The following is an 18,457-nucleotide window of genomic DNA, read 5'->3' as shown; positions in this document are numbered from 1 at the left end:
TCCCGCCACCTCTATATACAGCATGCAGAGACCTTCCAAGAATGATTTCCTCAGGTCCCACCACTCCTGGCCGCACCAGGGTAACTGTAGCACCCGAATCTCTCAGTCCTTGGGTGAGTTTCTGACCCACCATGACTGGCTGCATGTGGAGACATCTGTTTTCCGGCAACCCAGATACCACAAAGCCAGAGGGGAGATCCCCTTTAGAGGCAGTTGTAGGCCTCTTCCTTTATGGGCAGTTGGTGCTGATATGCCCCTGCCTTTGGTAGATGAAATTCTGACGGGTGTCCCCCTCTCCTGGTGTGCCAACCTCCACCCCAAAAGAAGTCTCAGTAGGCATAACAGGAGGAGGTTGTTGTGGCATGTCTCTGGGTTTACCCCCTCTTCCATCCTGGGACTCCCTTGTAACTGCCGGATTCCTGTTAGCACATAGGAATCTGCGTACTACGGGGTTAGGGATGGGAATACCATCGCAACAGCTCTAAACCGAATTACATAGAGGGTGATGCTACAATCTGGGGTAGTAGTGGATAAACAAAAACAGAAGAAAAGGACCCCACTAGTGAGAGCACTCAGGCCAAAATAAAATATGTTAATATAATATTAAAACTAATTTATTGGGAGACATGCTCCAAAGTAAAATAAAGGGTTATAGTTGTACAAAAACAGTGTATGCAACCAAAGTCTATGAATGTTGGAAGGCTGCCACCCTAACAACAGTAGTGCCTTGTCCAAAAAGCGCGAATATTAAAAGCAAGCTGAATACCAAAAAAAATTGTGCTCATTTGTGGTTAACCACAGTGGTATTTGATGAGCAGAAAAACACTGTTGCAGAATATTCCAACAGTTAGATCCTCTTTGCTGTTTACTGTCCTCACTCGTAACAATTGGTAACCGTGAGTCTAGTATGTTGTTTAATGATAACTAGTGTGGTTTGAACACAGTATGTTAACCCCTTGAAACTGTAACTTTACACTTCCTGTAATCTGAGGACGTTCATGTGGTAAGGGAATAATGGTTAGAGATGAGTATGTCAACCTTCTATTCCCTCAAAGCCTCGGTATCTTGTTAGTTGAAGTACGGAGAACGTTTAAGATGTTGCTAATCATAGTTTGTCCCACATAGACAATGCATCATTTTGCATTGGTCGCATTATGTTGTGTTATCTTATCTTTTACATATTGTTGCTGTGAATATCCTGCGCTCCCCCACCTGGAAAAACACTAAGTATTGCAGAGATCAAGGAACGGTCTCGAGGGTTTTTGAGCTGCTTTTTCAATTACTGTATAATCACTTTATCACATATTACATATCACTACTGGTTTATATATTGAATTTTTTTAACGTATATCCATTATTGTGTTATAATTGATCATGTGATTCACCTATATTTCACTTCATATTTGCACTTATGTTCTGTGACACTTGCACAATTTATTTTCTCATTTATTCAGCCAGATAAGAGCGTCCGCTTACATTTTTTTTTCTCTCAGATTTAGAATTATCATAACAATGACTATTTTTATTTAAGGGTGTACAATAATCCTATTTTAAACATTTAAAAATTAAACCAGAAAAAAAACTAACTCAAAAAGGATGCAAATTCCAAGAAGAGGAAACATAAGTTATTATTGCTTTTCCCATTCAAAATAACACACACACACACACACACACACACACACACACACACACACACACACACACACACACACACACACACACACACACACACACACACACACTTGTTTAAAATTTATATTAGACATTGCCACATTACCACAGGAAATAGAAGATAAGAATGAAAACAAAACGGGCAACAACCACAATAAAAGGTTTCTGAGATTGGGCATCACACAATGACCTTCATCTCATCAGGGTCAAAAATGGTTTTGCAATACTTTAAATAGAGTATCCGCTCTAAAATGGAAATCTCTGCAGCACATTAAAGATGAAGCTGGATGTCAGCCTCTAAAAGTAAACTGGATCAGCACTCAAAAATAATAATAGAAAAGGACTTCTGTTTTGCTTTTGGTGTCACCAAGTTTCTTCTTTAGTGTATCAAAAAAGCAGCAATACAGAAATAAATCAGCACACACAGGGAAAGGAAATGTTAGCAGACACACTGTACAATAGAGTTACGTTTCAAGGCCCCATGGTCCCTTCGTCAGGGTCGTCCCATATGCAGGTCACGTGCGCCATACATGACAAATGGTGGAAGAAGTGGGACAACAAATTATTTTTCTGAATATCAGAGCTTTTTAGTGGTTAGGCGTTTATACCTGCGGGACCAACGAAACACTAAAAAGTCACTGACCGGAGTTCATCTTCAGAGATCAGTACCCCAAAGCTATTGCTACAACGTACAAGCAGACAGTTTCGTACCCTTCCCCCTCTTATTTTTCTTTCGCTATCTTTTAATTTTGAGTAGGTTTAGAGAACATGGCTGCTGTATAGCGACAAAAGAGACGCTGATGACTCCGTGTGAGAAGCGTGATCTTCAAAGACTTGCTTAAAATAAAGAGGTGAAATAGAAGAAGATTATAGCGGCGCTTAAATATTATTCTGTGGTAAAATACATTTTTAAATTAGAAAATATATGTAGTGATATGCTAGTGCATACAAAAATCCACCCGTGAATAGTGAACCTTTGTGTGAAAAAATTAATTTGATACAATACAAGCAAATGATTAGATGCAGCTTCAACCCTTGATGTTGATTGCTTCCTCAATACAAAAGTTTTGTAGATGTCAAAGAGATTCGGGGAGCGCCAAGTATATGGAAAAAAGAGAACACAGACAAAAATAGTGCAGTATGTCTCTACAATGTAGATCTTAAATGGATTCCTTTGAGCCCCTAGAAATTTGTACTCATAAATTCCCAGGTGTATATGTGTATATCAAGGTATCTTTGCTCTGTAGTACCCAAACGTGTCAGCATATATAGGGACAGCAGACCTCATTTTGCATTGGTCACACTATGTTGTGTTCTCTTATCTTTTACATGACCAGGGAGGCGCGAGCTTCCCCCCTTCTCCTAGTATTATTTACATGTAACTTACCAATAACGAGAGGACACAGTCTGGAGGTATAATGGCCGCGGCTTTGTTTATTAATAATAAATATAATAATAACTGGAGATAGCGTGCCTCCAGTCCGCGCCAGAAAGTGCCAGGTGCTGGGTAATGCAAGAGGGGGCACCCGGAGCTACGTCCCGGTGACCTGCCCCCTCGCTTCAACCTGCTCTGCAGCAAGCCAGGAGCAAGAGGCCGCTCCTCCCGCCTGGCTGCCGGTTTATACCCTAAGACCCGCCCCCCGGCCGAGCTCCCCGGTCATCTGCAGTGCCGCCCATTCGGGCAAGGCTAGCTTCATATTCTTGGTGTGAATATCCTTCACTCCACCCACCTGGAAAAACACCAATTCTAAATCTGGCAATTTTGCAGCAGACACGCATCCAATTTGTTTTCAACTTCCCTTTATTTTCATGCATTTTCATTGTAAACCATTGCAATTTCCCTACAACTTTTATGCTCAAACTAAATTGCTATTTTATTTTTCATTAAAGTGCATTTTAGAATAGGCATTCTGTCAAAGAAGTTTTTAAAAAATGTAAAGACTTGCCTTTTTAATATGTTATGTGGTATCTAATTACCTTATATATATATTATTTTTTTTCAAACTGTTTGTTGCCAATCAAGCAAAATAAATCGCTTGTTTTGTTTGGAATTCAAGTTTTACTTCCCTGCAGGAGCTTCAAAAAGTAAGATTTGCGCAAATGCAGCAACTCCCCTCCCCCCCCCCAATCTAAAAAGAAATCCAATATTTTAAAAAATAACTTAAACATATTTGCCAATACTTGGTCTCTGCAATACTTGCATGGAATAACAAAGATGGCTGTTGGGCCACCCAAATAGGAAGCAGGAATGTGACAGCTTTGTATTTGGGTGGAGTTGGTCCCAGTGGTCATATTGTTTCTCCCAAACAAGAATTCTTGTTGGGAAATTTCAAAAGTAAACATCTCGGGAACTAGAGGGCCCCTCTAGATTGGAGTGAAACAGTATAGCTCCTGGAGGCCCCTAATTCCTTGCGCGATAAGACTGTTTGTGCATGTCAGGATGTACAGGTAAATTGTCTACAAGGTTTTTGGGGGGCGGGAAGGGGGAGGGCTAATGATAATGACTTTGCAAACTGGCAAGAGACTAAACCAGTATCTAGCAAAAATTAGGAAGAGAATAGGCGTAGATAGAGCACAGCTCCAGACATCCTGTAGTAAATCTCCAGGGAAAAAGACCAGGCCATTCCAAAATAATCAAAAAAATAAGTAATTTATTGCTAGCTAAACATACAGGGAAAAGGGGACTGAATGAACGCACCTACGCGTTTCATACAAAGAGTACTTTATCAAGGTCACCTTGATAATCACCTTGATAAAGTACTCTTTGTACGAAACGCATAGGTGCGTTCACTCAGTCCCCTTTTCCCTGTATGTTTAGCTAGCAATAAATAACTTCTTTTTTTGATTACTTTGGAGTGGCCTGGTCTTTTTCCCTGGAGATTTACTACAGGATGTCTGGAGCTGTGCTCTATCTACGCCTATTCTCTTCCTGTATCTACAACAGATGGATTGCACGCCGAGGATGATGAGTGCCCCTTGGACAGTACAGGTAAAGTGCCGCAGTGCCTTATTTAAACCCTGTCGTTCATGGACATTGTTCCTCTTTATTATCATTACTGATTGGGTTCTTATATTGTGTACATCATTGTGGATGTCTAAGCCGACTCCACTGGTCACTTTCTCCTTCAGTTTTGTTATATTCATTTGGGGGGCACTCCATTGCAACTGGACTACCAATTGTGGATTTATGATGTCATTACTACCTACATGTGGAACTTGTTTCAATTATTGAGCACCACATATACCACTTTTTTCTTCAAGCAAAAATTAATTTTATAGTATCCAGAGATAAGAAAATGTTTTACAGGACAGATAACGACTGTCAATGTTTCATTTCAAAGGTGTTGAAATCTTTCTGAGAGCCAATTACATTGATAATAATAACTTTATTTCATATGGATATCAAAGCGCTTCACACTTAGTGTAATGCACAGTAAGCTGCACAATGGATTGTTACAGATGAGCTTACAATATGTTTGTGGTGTCTGATAAGTTGTAGTACTATTTCTTTTTCTTTACCAGCTACGTTATGCATTTGCACTTCTTTTTTTTTTTTTCCCCCTACATATTTAAAAAAAATGTTTTTTTTAAAGGTAAACGTGTATGTATCACATGATTTATTTTCAGCCTTTTGTAATATAAATTGAGTGCGAGGAACTGTTGTCGAAAATACTTTCTGTTTCATAAAGCGCTGCATGCACTCAGTAAAAAAAAAAAGGTTTTGTTTGTTGATGGCTTCCTGCTTTTATTGAACTGTGCATAGAAAAACAGACCTGAGAATGTTACGTGTTGTGTTCTCGTGATTCCGATGGGTGTGACTGGGTGTTCAAGCTGCAAAAGAGACCTTGTGTCCTTTTATATAACTGTGTCGGCAATGACAGATTGCAATACATTGCAGAATACTTCTCAGTTTATTTGGTGTTCATTGCCTTGAAAAATAAAATAAACTTACATCTCCTTTTGTTTTAATTGTAGTTTGAAGACATGAATAATCAAGAGTTTCATTAATATCCTGTAGAATATTTTACATTGAAAGATAAAAACCATGACCAGTCCAGAGGAACTTGAAGAAAATGTCAAAAAGCTAGTGGTGCGTCTAAAAAACGTTGAGGAAGGTAAACGGATTGAAACACTAGTCCAAATATTGGATGATTTACTCGTTCATACCCATTGTGAATGTGGTGAGTATGGATGTTTATTGGATTGTTTTTTATGGTTTCATGTGGAACAATTCCTGGAAATTATGTGCTAAATTGTAATCTTTGTTTTGACACTAGCATCAGAAATATTTCATGACAAAAATGTGCACTCCCCTCTGCTGCTGGTTTTGGAATACTACATGAAAGTTGCAGCCATACAGAAGGTAAAATGTTTCTTTTTCTCTTCGAGTCATATATGCTATTGGCTATGCCATGGGATTTAAAATATATATTTACAGGAACAGAACTTGGCACACAGCCAGAAAAAACGCAGCACCGCAGAAATAATCCGCCAAAGAGGGTGAATTGAACCGATTTATTCACTGATGGCAATCACACTAACATGTTTCACCCTTGAAGGCTTTATCAAAGATATAAAATATATATTTAGTTTGTATACTAAAGGCTACAACCCCAGTGCCTGTGCTGCACGCACGCCTAGAGGCAGCCGTCACGTGCAGCCGAGTCCCCCGGTCTGCAGGGGGAATGACGAGGGGGGGAGGGGCATGACGGTGGCGCGGCTGTGATGTCACCCGGCAGGTTAGCCCTCATTGGCTGAACCGCCGGGGGGCGTGGCCTAGCGCTCCGTCGTGAGTCCTGCTCTCAACTTTCTTGAGAGCAGGAGTTTGTCGGTGCAGCACGGGGGCCCGCCTCGCAGCGGCTCTTCTCCCTGCATCGTCCGCCACAGCGGGCGCTGCAGTAGCCTGCGGTGACCTGGCCTTACATGCTAATGAGACTTGGAGAAAGTTGACATGTACAGACATACCCCGGTTTAAGGACACTTACTTTAAGAACACTCGCGAGTAAGGACATATCGCCCAATAGGCAAACGACAGCTCACGCATGCGCCTGTCAGCACGTCCTGAACAGCAATACCAGCTCCCTACCTGTACCGAAGCTGTGCGCAAGCGGGGAGACTATGGAGCAGGGGTGGGGAACCTTTTTTCTGCCAAGGGCCATTTGGATATTTATAACATCGTTCGCGGGCCATACAGACACAGACAGGCAGGCACACGGCAGGCACACAGCAGGCATGTAGGCACACAGAACCCCGCCCCTACCTCTGGTAGTTGCTGCGGCTGCTGGGGGGATCGTGTAGGGCGGATGCTGGGGTAAGTGCGAGGGGAACTGCTGGAAAAGCATGGGGGAAGTGCGGGGAATGCTGCGGGGACTGCTGCTGGGTGAGTGCTGGGGAAGTACGGTGGCTGCTGGGGGATCGCTGGGGCTAGTACGGTGGCTGCTGGGGATCGTGTAGGGCTGCCGGCGCCTCACACCACCTCCTCCCTCCTCCCGATCGGGCACACGGCGGCCATTTAAAAAAAAATTAGCATGACCCCGGTTATAGCAGTTGCCTTAGCAGGGCCAGACCAAATGATTTTGAGGGCCTTATACGGCTCTCGGGCCTGACGTTCCCCACCCCTGCTATGGAGCCTGTTACAAATGCCTAATTTACATCAGTTATGCACGTATATGACAATTGCAGTACAGAACATGCATCGATAAGTGGGGAAAAACGGTAGTGCTTCACTTTAAGTACATTTTCGCTTTACATACATGCTCTGGACCCATTGCGTACGTTAATGCGGGTATGCCTGTACATTAATTCTAGGATGTGAGATTAGAGGTTTTGTTTGGTCAATCAATAACATGTATCTGTTTTATGATAAGGGAGTCATTTATGTAAACTCTCGAGCAAATAATGGATGACACATGCCCAAGGGTATAGGAGCCAAACTACACAGTTTAGTTATGATCTGCCAATTTTTGTGTAAGCCGGACAGTGATGAGGGATACCATTACTACAAAATGTTAGTTTCTTTGCCAAAAAAAAAAAGTATCTTGAGCAATTAGACTGTTGAGTAATCTACCATGAAATTGAGAACAAAGCTAATTTGTTGTGTTGAGTAACCTTTGAGAGAGAATCAAAGTGATGGCAAATATTGGCTTTTTTAGTACAAGTGCCCAATTGCTACTCAATTGCAATACACTAACTGTTAGTGTAACACTAATTTATGTGTTCGTTATTAGTGAGCAAATACTCTGACATTTTTGTTACTGAATTGTATAACAAAAAAAAATAACAGGTACAGCACTATAAATATTATATTATTAGTACAGATGAGTGAAAAGTTCGCTGTCATTTGAGACGGCAGTTGGTTGGCCAGTACCTTTCAGGCGCGGAATCTGGGGGATCAATCTCAAGGCTTATTTAGTTTTTCCGATCTTTTGTATACAGCCCGACTGATTCAGATTACCAATCTGCAAACATAAACTGAATCTGCAAATTATAATGGGAGGGTTATATAAATAAGGGTGCAGTCTAAAGTTTAAGCCGTTGTGTTGTAGGCAGGGTTTAGCTGGGGTGGGTTGGTTAGAGCTTCTGCTGCTCTAGTACTATAGTTCAAACATTTTATACATTATTTACTAGTCAAAACTTATATACCAACCTGTGTGATTGGACTTGCATCCATTGGCGGCTCACGTACATTTTGTCTGGACTCACAAGGGCGTTGTCCGCCTTCATTTTTCACACCTGCAGTTTGGATTGGAACACGGGGAAGTCCGCAGGTAGTCACTTTCATCTATTTTGAACTGTTATAGTGGTTATAGAATTATAGAATCCTCGAACAGTGTAGCTTCTATAGACTGTTTAGTAAGCCTAAGAAATATGCAATACCTGTACTTCATTGTATTCCATTTGTATTCTTGTATTTTCAGGTGGGCTGGCCACTTTTGTGTAGATTAATAGAAGTTTGTCCAGATACTCTGCGTAGTTTACAGACTCCTATTGATGTTGGACAAGAATGGGAAGTTCTTGGTGTTCACCAGTGAGTGTTTATTCGTTCTCTACTATATCTCCAAATCTCTTGCGATTTGAATTGCATGCCTGTTAAGAGCAAAAGTTGGTCTTTTAAATACAGTAGTTGTATGTTGACTTGAGTTAATTTCTAGGAGGAATAACATGGCAATAAAGACTGCTGCACCTCAAAACAATACAAACAGACTTTTATTAGAAGGAAACTGGCATCACTAACCTTGTTTGTGGAACTCAGCCTATTAACCTGTACCCTTAGCATTACACTACTCCATCTTCTCGCTCAGGGGAGTTCCAAGCCAGAAACCCATAATGCACTTTTGTTAAGTGTTAAGATCTTAATTATGTTTTCCTCTCCGTCCATCCGGCAGCACCATTGGTTATAGTCTTCCTGAGGGTGGGCAGGAAGAAATGCACAGTGCTAAGATTCTAGTTTTATTATTTTTATTGGGCTTTGTAAGAGATGTGTGCAGAGGCAGATTTAATAGAGACTGATTAGGGTGAAATTATATCTTGGCTTTATGGCGCCTGTTCCATTAACAAGCAAAACATACAAAACAAACAAAATAAAGGCCTACTCCACTTTGGAGACTAACTAAACCTTTACTACAGCCCTTTCTAACTGAGTGGCTAGCTAAGCTGGTTACCACCCTAAACACATACACATACACACACACACAGTTAGGTCCGGGAATAATTGGACACTGATACAAGTTTTGTTATTTCGGCTGTGTACCAAAATAAATTCAAGTTGGTTGAATAATGAATATGGGCTTAAAGTGCAGTCTATCAGCTTTAATTTGAGGTTATTGTAACGCGTAGCTCACCATAAATGATGCGCGACCGCGGGGCTGAGATAGGGATTGGTACAGAACGCCGACCACAACCGCGAGGGTGCGTCTTGCAGACCGGATCAGGGTAATAGAAGACAGCGTAAATGAGGTACTTGCCGGGGCTAGGAGTATAGAGTAGTGGATCGTTGGGGTACGTAACCAGAGTCAGGATTGGAGAGCGTAGAGTAGTCCTAGAGCCAAAGCCAGGGTCGGTGCAGGAGAGAGCAGCGTCGTCGTGGTCCAATGCCAGGGTCAGTGTAGGAGAAAGTAGAGTAGTCGTATCCAAAGCCAAAAGTCAGCGCAGTAGAGTATCACAAGGTAAGTTCCAGGCAGGGTCAGGCAGCAAGGTCCAGGCAGACAGGTACAGAGTAGTGAGTAACAGCGTCACACAAACTGAAGTTATGCTCGGCAATGACTGAGAGTTCTGAGAGCATATTTAAAGGACCTCCCACCATTGGGAGGCAACCAGGAAGTGGGGCTGCGGTTCGGGATAGGCTGCTGGATCATGCAGATGTGTCCTATTACACGGACAACTGTGACCGCATTAGAGTGTGCGCGCAACATGTAGGCGACCCGGTCGCACGCCGTCATCTCGCGCAACAACATCTGCGCCAGTACAGAGGCGGGGCCCGCGGGAACAGAGGCGGAACGAGGAGCACAACCGCGCCGCGTAGTACTGACGTCAGGACAGGGGCAGGACCGAGGGGTGGAGACCGCAGGCCGACGGGAAGGCCGCGCGTCAAGGCCGAGGGAACGCACCCTGCGCCCAGAGACAGAAGAGGCCGACGAGGCAGACACTGTAAAACACGGTGGAGGCAGTGTATTGGCACGGGCATGCATGGCTTACAATGGCCAAACACAAATGGTGAACAATCACCTAGACCCCTATAAGCACACACTCATGGTGCCCTAGTACATAGTACAAGGATATAATATCCACTGATAAATGCTGTAAATCACCACCCCGCAAAGGGACTAACAGTAGTGACAGACGTGCAGTCTGTTAAAAACAGAAAATAACAAAACTTTAATAAACAATTATGTTCACGCCGAAACAAGTGAAAGTATGTACAAGTGAAAAAATAAAAAGGATTAAAATGATCCCCTGAGGGGAAGGTGCTAAGAGGAAAATGGTAGTAGGAGGAACAAGCACAATGGCTAATCAATGATCCTAATCATATTGCTACCAATTGACCTATTGGTCCGGTGAACAAAGCCTCACATATGCAAATGAAACCCTACCTAGGCGCATACCCCACTGAAACAGCAGTGCATATGCAATATAGTAACCCACCGCAACTGCAGCATACAGAGTGGTATATAGAGTAACCACAGCAAGATATAAGCTCTATTAACCACAGCAAGATATAAGCTCTATGTATACATGTGTGGGATTAATCTTGGGGGTATGCCAAAGATAGATGTGTGTAAGATATAGTAAATATCTAGTGCATATTATCAGCACACTAATCAATCTCCTGGTAAGTAACAGAGTTCACAGCCGCAACACACATTTGCCCGTAACCAACAGCATAAATACAAAATAAATACAAATTGCAAGGCAGGTATACGACCGTCTCCTGGGTAGGGAAGGAGGCTGATACACTTGCACCGTCCCGCTTGCAGGCGTCACGAGTGTGACGTCACTGCACCCGACGTACGTTTCGTGAGACACTTCTTCAGGGGGATGAGATGTTGTATGTTGGCTTACAATGGCACTGTGTCAATAGTGTTTATTGAAAATGTGACAGAAGACAGAAGAAGCCGGATGAATTCTGAAGTGTATAGGGATATATTGTCTGCTCAGATTCAGCCAAATTCAGCGAAGTTGATTAGACAGCGCTTCACTTTACAGATGGACAATGATCCAAAACATACTGCGAAAGCAACCCAGGAGTTTTTTAAGGCAAAGAAGTGGAATATTCTGCAATGGCCGAGTCAATCACCTGATCTAAACCACATCGAGCATGCATTTCACTTGCTGAAGACAAAACATAAGGCAGAAAGACCCACGAACAAACAACAACTGAAGACAGCTGCAGTAAAGGCCTGGCAAAGGATGTCCATGCGTTCCAGACTTCAAGCAGTCATTGCCTGCAAAGGATTCTCGACAAAGTATTAAAAATGAACATTTTATTTATGATTGTGTTAATTTGTCCACTTACATTTGAGCCCCTGAAATAAGGGGACTGTGTATGAAAATGGTTGCAATTCCTAAACGTTTCATACGATATTTTTGTTAAACCCCTTGAATTAAAGCTGAAAGTCTGCACTTCTATTGCATCTCGGTTGTTTCATTTCAAATCCATTGTGGTGGCGTACAGAGCCAAAATTATGAAAATTGTGTCAGTGTCCAATTCTTTCCGGACCTAACTGTATACAGTCAAAATAAAAGGTTGGTTGTTTCTCTTGCCGAGTTTCTCCCTAACATGTATTCAATGTTGTGATTTAGGATGAATGTATAGCTATGAGTTCATAAACTACTAATCCATTTTTTTTTCAGGCAAATTCTGAAAACTCTGTCTGTCTACCATACAAACGTAAACATTTTGGCTATTGGTCTGAAAGCTTTAACTGCCCTCCTTGCTTCAGGTAGTTCATAATTTTATCTTACTTTATTGTTTTTACAGTATTTATACTTTAGGGCAGTGGGGGACAAAAATATATATTAAAAAAAACATAGGAGCCAGCCAAATATGTTAGGAGCCAGAGTTTAGTTAAACAGGCTGTTTTGTGTGTTAGTGTGTGTATTTGTCACACACACACACACACACACACACACACACACACACACACACACACACACGCTGACACACTATTAAAAAAAAAAGCAACCAACGACCCTCTCGTGCACACGCTAGTGCTCTCTCGCACACACACTGGCACATGGGTGCTCTTGCGCACACCCTGACGCTCAGCATGAACGGAGAGGGCAAATCCTAGGTGCCTGACAATTACATTTAGGCGCCTGGCAATTTTCCATTTTTGCTTCAGGGTAAACAATGATAGTTGTATTTAGTGTTGATTTTCCAATAAATCACTAAAACAATATGCTGAGTTTTCAATGAGCCACATTACTGTCGCATTTTCTTTAACACCAACAGTTTCTCTTAACGCCTTCGCTTTTAGGTTGGGGGGGGGGGGGGGGGTAAGAGGCAACCAAACATTCTGGAGTGATATCTAACATGCGCTGACACAGGGAGATGTATCAAGACCATTTTGGTGCAAAATGGCAGCAGATGGTGTTATTTTTATCTTGTTCCTCTGCATCAATGTATGTATTGTATTAGATTGTAAGCTCTTCAGGGCAGAGTCTCCTTTTCCTAAATGCCACTTATATGTCTGAAATTATTTGTTATTCATATGATTATATCATGTGTATTACTGCTGTAAAGCGCTATGTATTTTAATGGCGCTATAAAAATAAAGATATATGTATGTATATCTTTATACAGATGCAGCCACCAGTATCTGATCACTTGGAGTCAGGAAGGAATTTATTATTCCCCTTATGAGATATCATTGGATGATATGACACTGGGGTTTAGTGTTTGTCTTCCTCGGGATCAATAAGGAAACGTGGTGTATGGGGCCCTATTTATAGTCTCTGCATCAAGTGAATCTAGTGATTTTTGGAGAACTTTACAAATTCGCATAATAAGCGAAATTGCAATGCACATCAACATAATTCTTGACTAATAGTTTGCGAACTCTGACTAGGCCACACTTTTTGTGTGTGTGTTTTTGTGTGTTTGTGTGGTGGGGGAGAGGGTCGCTTGTTAAAAGGGTACGTTTTGTCTGGTTTGTGAGTTTGGGCAAAAGATTTGCACATCTCTACTGCTGTGTTTATACAGCAGTGTGTTGTGTGTCTCTGTAACACAGAATGTGAGATCTTTTACATTTTGTACATTGATACAGTGTAGACACAACAAGCTGCCATGGCCTTCAAGACTGAGATTAAATTGAGTTCTGTGTTTTAGAACATGACTTACAGCACTTTATTTTAGTAACATACTGTTCTAAATACATGTTCAAAATACATAGTAGGTAGGCTCATTAATTAATACACATCTAAGTACAGTATATATGCACACGCACAACTATAAAATATGCTGCTCTTTAGGTCTAAGCTCTGGATTCATGTGCTATTTTATCCTGAATCCCATTTGTGAACTGCAAATTCCAACTTCTAAATCTGTTTTCTGCACTCAGATGTAATTACTTTTCTGCTTTTGGATCACGAGGCAGATATTTTTGTACTGATTTTTGATGCCATGCACATATTCCCTGACCATGAAGAAATTCAGATTTATGGATGTCTAGCATTACACCTGCTTTTAGTAAAAGGTAGGTACTTGGCATTTCTATACCTTTTTTTTGTATTATGTTGCATGAAAATAATCCACAGTCTATCAAGTGTTGATGTGACGTGTCTTAAACATTTTGAATATGTGATAGTATGTGTGCAAACATATTTAAATCAAAATGCAGCTGCAAGACATGTTTTGCAGGGTAGAACCTAGTGTTGTTGTTTTTGTTTTTGGTATCCAAGTTGTAGGAGGTAGCTGATGTTTACTAGCAACCACAGGTTTAATTTGGATACATTTGCAGATGACTGGGTATTTACAGTATATTTAATGCTGTGATATACTGTAAGTGTGTGTAGAAAATGTGTTTCATTTGCACATTGATGTACAACACAAAGTATGGACATTTATTGCTGCTTGTTTACACTGGAATATGGTAGTCTAGACACTAGAGTTAAAAGTGCAGTGTGTCCCATATATATTTTTTAATCTTAATGTGATATATAATTATTATACTCAGTGGGTATTATTAGGGGGAGCAAATAGTCTATTCCTCGTACTGTTGCCTGTGGAGGGAATAATATGTGTGTGTGTGCGTGCGCACGCGCAACTATAGGAATGTGCAAGAAAGGGGGAAAAAAGTGAGTAGCAATAGAAAGTTATATACACTTAAATATACCATTATCCCATAAATAAAAATAATCAGACTTTTTTTTTCATCTGACCCAGAAATAATGTGGGGGGACTTTGCCTAAGGCAGCATGCTATGTAGTCTATGGAAACCTTTGTCTATGAGCTCTCTTTTTAGAAATGTCAGTTGCAAACCTCAGAATATAGGGTAAGAGAATATCTAATTTAAACCGTGTTTTTTTGTTAAGTTTAGTACATGATGTGGCGCTGTATGTATGTTATTGTGGAACACTGAGCAGGAATAGATGGGACTGTTGTGCCAGTGTTTGTCTTATGAGTTGTGGTGTGTGGCATGTACAGACCAGAGAGAAGCTTTTGAAAATGTAACATAATACAGTGTTTCCGAGCTCGTTCTTTGGGGAGACCCAGCAGTGTTTGGCAGATACTGTAACTAACCACATATTTGCATTGCGTAGAATTGCATGCATGTTTCATACTACATTGGGTGTTCCTAAAATCTGTCCTGACTGTGGTTACCTGAGTTGAGAAACACTGACCTATTGCTTTGTTGAGTCTAATTTCACATATGTAACATCCGAAAGCTTTTCATAATTAAAGAAAAGAGACAAAAAAAAAATCCCCGGTTTGGGTCTTCCCAATAACAAAAGCGGCTGATCGGCCTCATTTTCTGAAACCCCTGCACACACTTTTAGAGATGTCTCTTCATGGAGGAACTACTTTTTTCCTTTGTGACCGTGGTGATTAACACCATGAAATTAGCCAAAAGCTATGTATTGTGTTCACATTTACTTCCAATAAAGAGAAGACGCTATTGGGGGCTAGAAGTTTAAAGACACGTTACTTATCATTGTGTTAGTTATATAAAGTAACGCACAACCACTTACTGTATTACGGGCATTTATTCCTTCTGAGCATGATATTGGGATTTTAGCCGTTTGCTTTCTTTGGCATATTTCTGAGCATATTCATATATTTTATTTTTTCTCTTTAAGAAATTTACTTTTGTTTTGTAGCTTGAGATGAATTATGGTTGATTGTTTGTATGCACACTGCTTAAAATCGTTATTCTTTCCCCTTCTATCAGTTCCAGAAGAGCAGTTGACAGAATTTGTTGAGAGCAAGGATCATTTGGTCATCTTGAAAGTGCTGACAAAGTTCAAAGATACAGAATCGGTAATATTTGAAGCATTTCGTGCTCTGCTTCCATTAGCCGGTCCATGTAAGTTATTGGTTGTGTTTTGTTCCAAATGAAATGTGTTTTTTTTAATAGTCTTATTAAAGATGATATCATCTTTAGTTTCATAACTTTTCTGTACCAGAGGTGCCTGCAGTGCATGTTTTTAGTGGGCATGTAAGGTTCCTCTGGCATTGGAGAGGTTTAGGTCATGGGTGGGCTGTCACAGGAGACCAGGACTCTTAACACCTATTTAAATTTGTACCGGGATCATGCATTAGGCAAAACAAGGTAGTAGAAACAAAATGTAGTTTATTTTGGTAAACCCACATACGACAAGTACAATTATACAATATACAGAGAAATGCACACTTACTGGGGGTCTGGGGGAGAAATCTAGGTTCTGCTAGGTGCAGGGCGCCTGCTTCGGAAGGCTTACCCCGACCGGGATATCCACCTGGCTCTCCTGGTCGTCTTTTTGGCTTGAAATCTTAGCCGCGACCGCTACGTTCGATTTGTAGAACTTGGCCGCAAAAGACGGGACTTGGTCTCTGCGAGGCAGACTTTCCTAGCTTCAAAACAAAGCCGGTTCCTCTGCTATTTTCAACAGAGCAACTTTGAAAAGCCCGCCCTAGCTTCATAAACACAAGTCACTGGATGTTCTGTTTCTCTGCCTCGGCCATCTCCTTACATACACTCCGCTAAGATATCCTTAGCATGGAGGTAGGAGGAGCGACCAATCAGAGGGTGGGAACCGTATCCCACTAGCCAATAGAAACAGGACTCGTCTCTTGGCTGACGTCAGAGGAGGTGGCGTGCCAAGCCGGCTTGGGATGCGCCGTGGGCGGGACATATGAATTGACCGATGGGAAATGCGCCGACATTCTGCCGCTTCGCCAAGTCAACCAATTGCCACCTACTGGGCAGGCTCCACTGAGTCTGTCAAACCAGAGGGTCCTCCCCGCCGGTGGTCTCTGTTCTCCAGACTCGGTACTCCGCCCTGCCCCGGCCACATAGCACCCTGACACCTCTCAACATCCGTCTCCTCTTTGAACTACAGACTCCATGCAGACCTGCAGGTGCCTAAGTAGCTGCCCGGGCTGACTGCATAGAGACTTATAAGAAATGTATAAAACACAATAAAACATATTTTAATTCATGGGTGACTTTGGGGAGACCCGTAGCTGTAAGGGAAATAGGACTGAGATATCTGGGCTCAAAATCCAGGAGTGTGGGGGACACTGGGCAGCCCCGGTGTAATTCACCCTGTGTACCGGCAAATCATGCCGCTCGCCGGGGAGAATTAGGGGACTACGGTAGCTCCGACCCCCGAACTCTTGCAAACAAAAGGATTGCATTTCTACCCAAATATCCCACTTAAAACTTACACACAGCAAGTTTCATGGGTCTGGGGAAAAGGGAAAGTGGAAAAAGCAGGGATCACTTTAATTTTTCATGCAATGATACCTGGCCCCTGGCTTATAGTGCAAGGTAGCTGCCAGGGGCCCAAGGGTAACCAGATGGGCTTAACCTTTATTGTGGAGCGTGGTTACTCTTGCCCATCACATGGGCAACTCCAGTCGTAAAGTGCTACCAACAGGTCGGGTTTCAGGATATCTCTGCTTCAGCACAGGTGGCTTAGTCGAAGAGTCTCAGTCTCCATTGAAGACTGAGCCACTGATTGAGCCACCTGTGTTGAATCAGGGATATCCTGAAAACCTGACCTGTTGGTGGTCCTTGAGGACCGGAGTCGCCCACCCCTTCCTTAGGTACTGCATGCTCTTTTGGTGGTGCAGTTCCATTTTGTCTCCCTGGTGATGGCAAGTTGAGCTTAAACTGTTTTTGCCTTGTGCACACAATGTCATTTCTACAGACGCCTGCTTAATACACTTGTGCATTTGATTCCAATCTCTGCCTCTGACATCCATCCTGTGTGGTGGTGATGATAGGTTTCCTTTCTCTTTAGGCTCCAACTTACCAATAGAAACTTGGGCAACAATAATATTATGGTCATTGTCCTTTTTCTCCTCTCCACTTTGGCTTGCACACCAGCCTCCACAGTGCCAGATTTCAACCCTAAGGTGCCGACATTAGTGCATCTAAAGAACAATTAAATTGTCAAAATAGAAAAGAAATGTGTGTTCATACCTTCTGGCCCTTAAGTGGTATCAAAGAGGACAAGAGTGAGCTATATCTATCAGTGGAAAGATAGGGACAGATTGAATAATTATGATAAAGTGGCGCAGAAAGATGAAACGGTTTATTGGATGTAAAAGACAGGGAAGAAGGGAAAATAACACCGTTGTAACTAGTGGGAAAGGGGTGTTTGAAAATCTGACTTTCTGCGTTACACTATTGTTTTCTCTTGATGCGATGTCCATTCTTAGCATAGTTTAATTTGTGTGTTTTATGTAGGAGTAAAAGTGTATTATTTTAATAATGAAATATCAATTTAGTTTGAAATACCGTGAACGTTCAAGAGGGCTTTGTTCTTTAGTTGAGCAATCAAAAGTAAACTCTTCAATAAGTACATCTTGAGGACTTGTGAAGTCTGACATTTATATGTAGTTAGTCATTTGTTGAAATAACTTGACCAGGTTCCCATGCTAGTGTCACATTTAGTATTTAATTCAGACGCCATTACTTGTTGCTGAAAATAGATCATGTAGCTTTTACACTTTAAATATCATTTGCCTCTTAAAGATGTCGTTTTGATTCTAACAAAAACATTCGCTGCAATACAGTTTAATGTAATTAATTTATAGTCATGTAAAGAGACATCGTCAATATTCGTATTAATTATTTTT

The 18,457-nt window shown here is 41.6% G+C and overlaps 1 protein-coding gene across 7 annotated transcripts in view; it reads left to right on the top strand.

The window, feature by feature from the left end:
• LRRK2 (leucine rich repeat kinase 2) overlaps window positions 1–18,457 on the top strand; it is a 162,707-nt gene that overhangs the window by 15,660 nt on the left and 128,590 nt on the right. For 4 of the 7 annotated variants that reach the window (XR_012801632.1, XM_075599742.1, XM_075599741.1 and 1 more), the window contains exons 2-7: window positions 5,647–5,852; window positions 5,949–6,034; window positions 8,589–8,698; window positions 12,022–12,110; window positions 13,731–13,865; window positions 15,561–15,695. Coding sequence is in view for 5 of the 7 variants with exons in the window: in XM_075599742.1 (XP_075455857.1) it covers window positions 5,717–5,852; window positions 5,949–6,034; window positions 8,589–8,698; window positions 12,022–12,110; window positions 13,731–13,865; window positions 15,561–15,695 (691 nt within the window). In the remaining 2 variants the exon portion in view is untranslated. Of the gene's footprint in view, window positions 1–5,646; window positions 5,853–5,948; window positions 6,035–8,588; window positions 8,699–12,021; window positions 12,111–13,730; window positions 13,866–15,558; window positions 15,696–18,457 lie in introns of those variants that run through there. The other 3 variants (XM_075599743.1, XM_075599744.1, XM_075599745.1) reach the window with 3 other exon arrangements.

This window comes from Ascaphus truei, chromosome 5 (genome assembly GCF_040206685.1).
Source record: "Ascaphus truei isolate aAscTru1 chromosome 5, aAscTru1.hap1, whole genome shotgun sequence".
In the NCBI taxonomy this organism is placed as follows: Eukaryota; Metazoa; Chordata; class Amphibia; order Anura; family Ascaphidae; genus Ascaphus; species Ascaphus truei.
The sequence above is the reverse complement of the archived record's forward strand: the minus strand, read 5'-3'. Positions and strand labels throughout refer to the sequence as shown.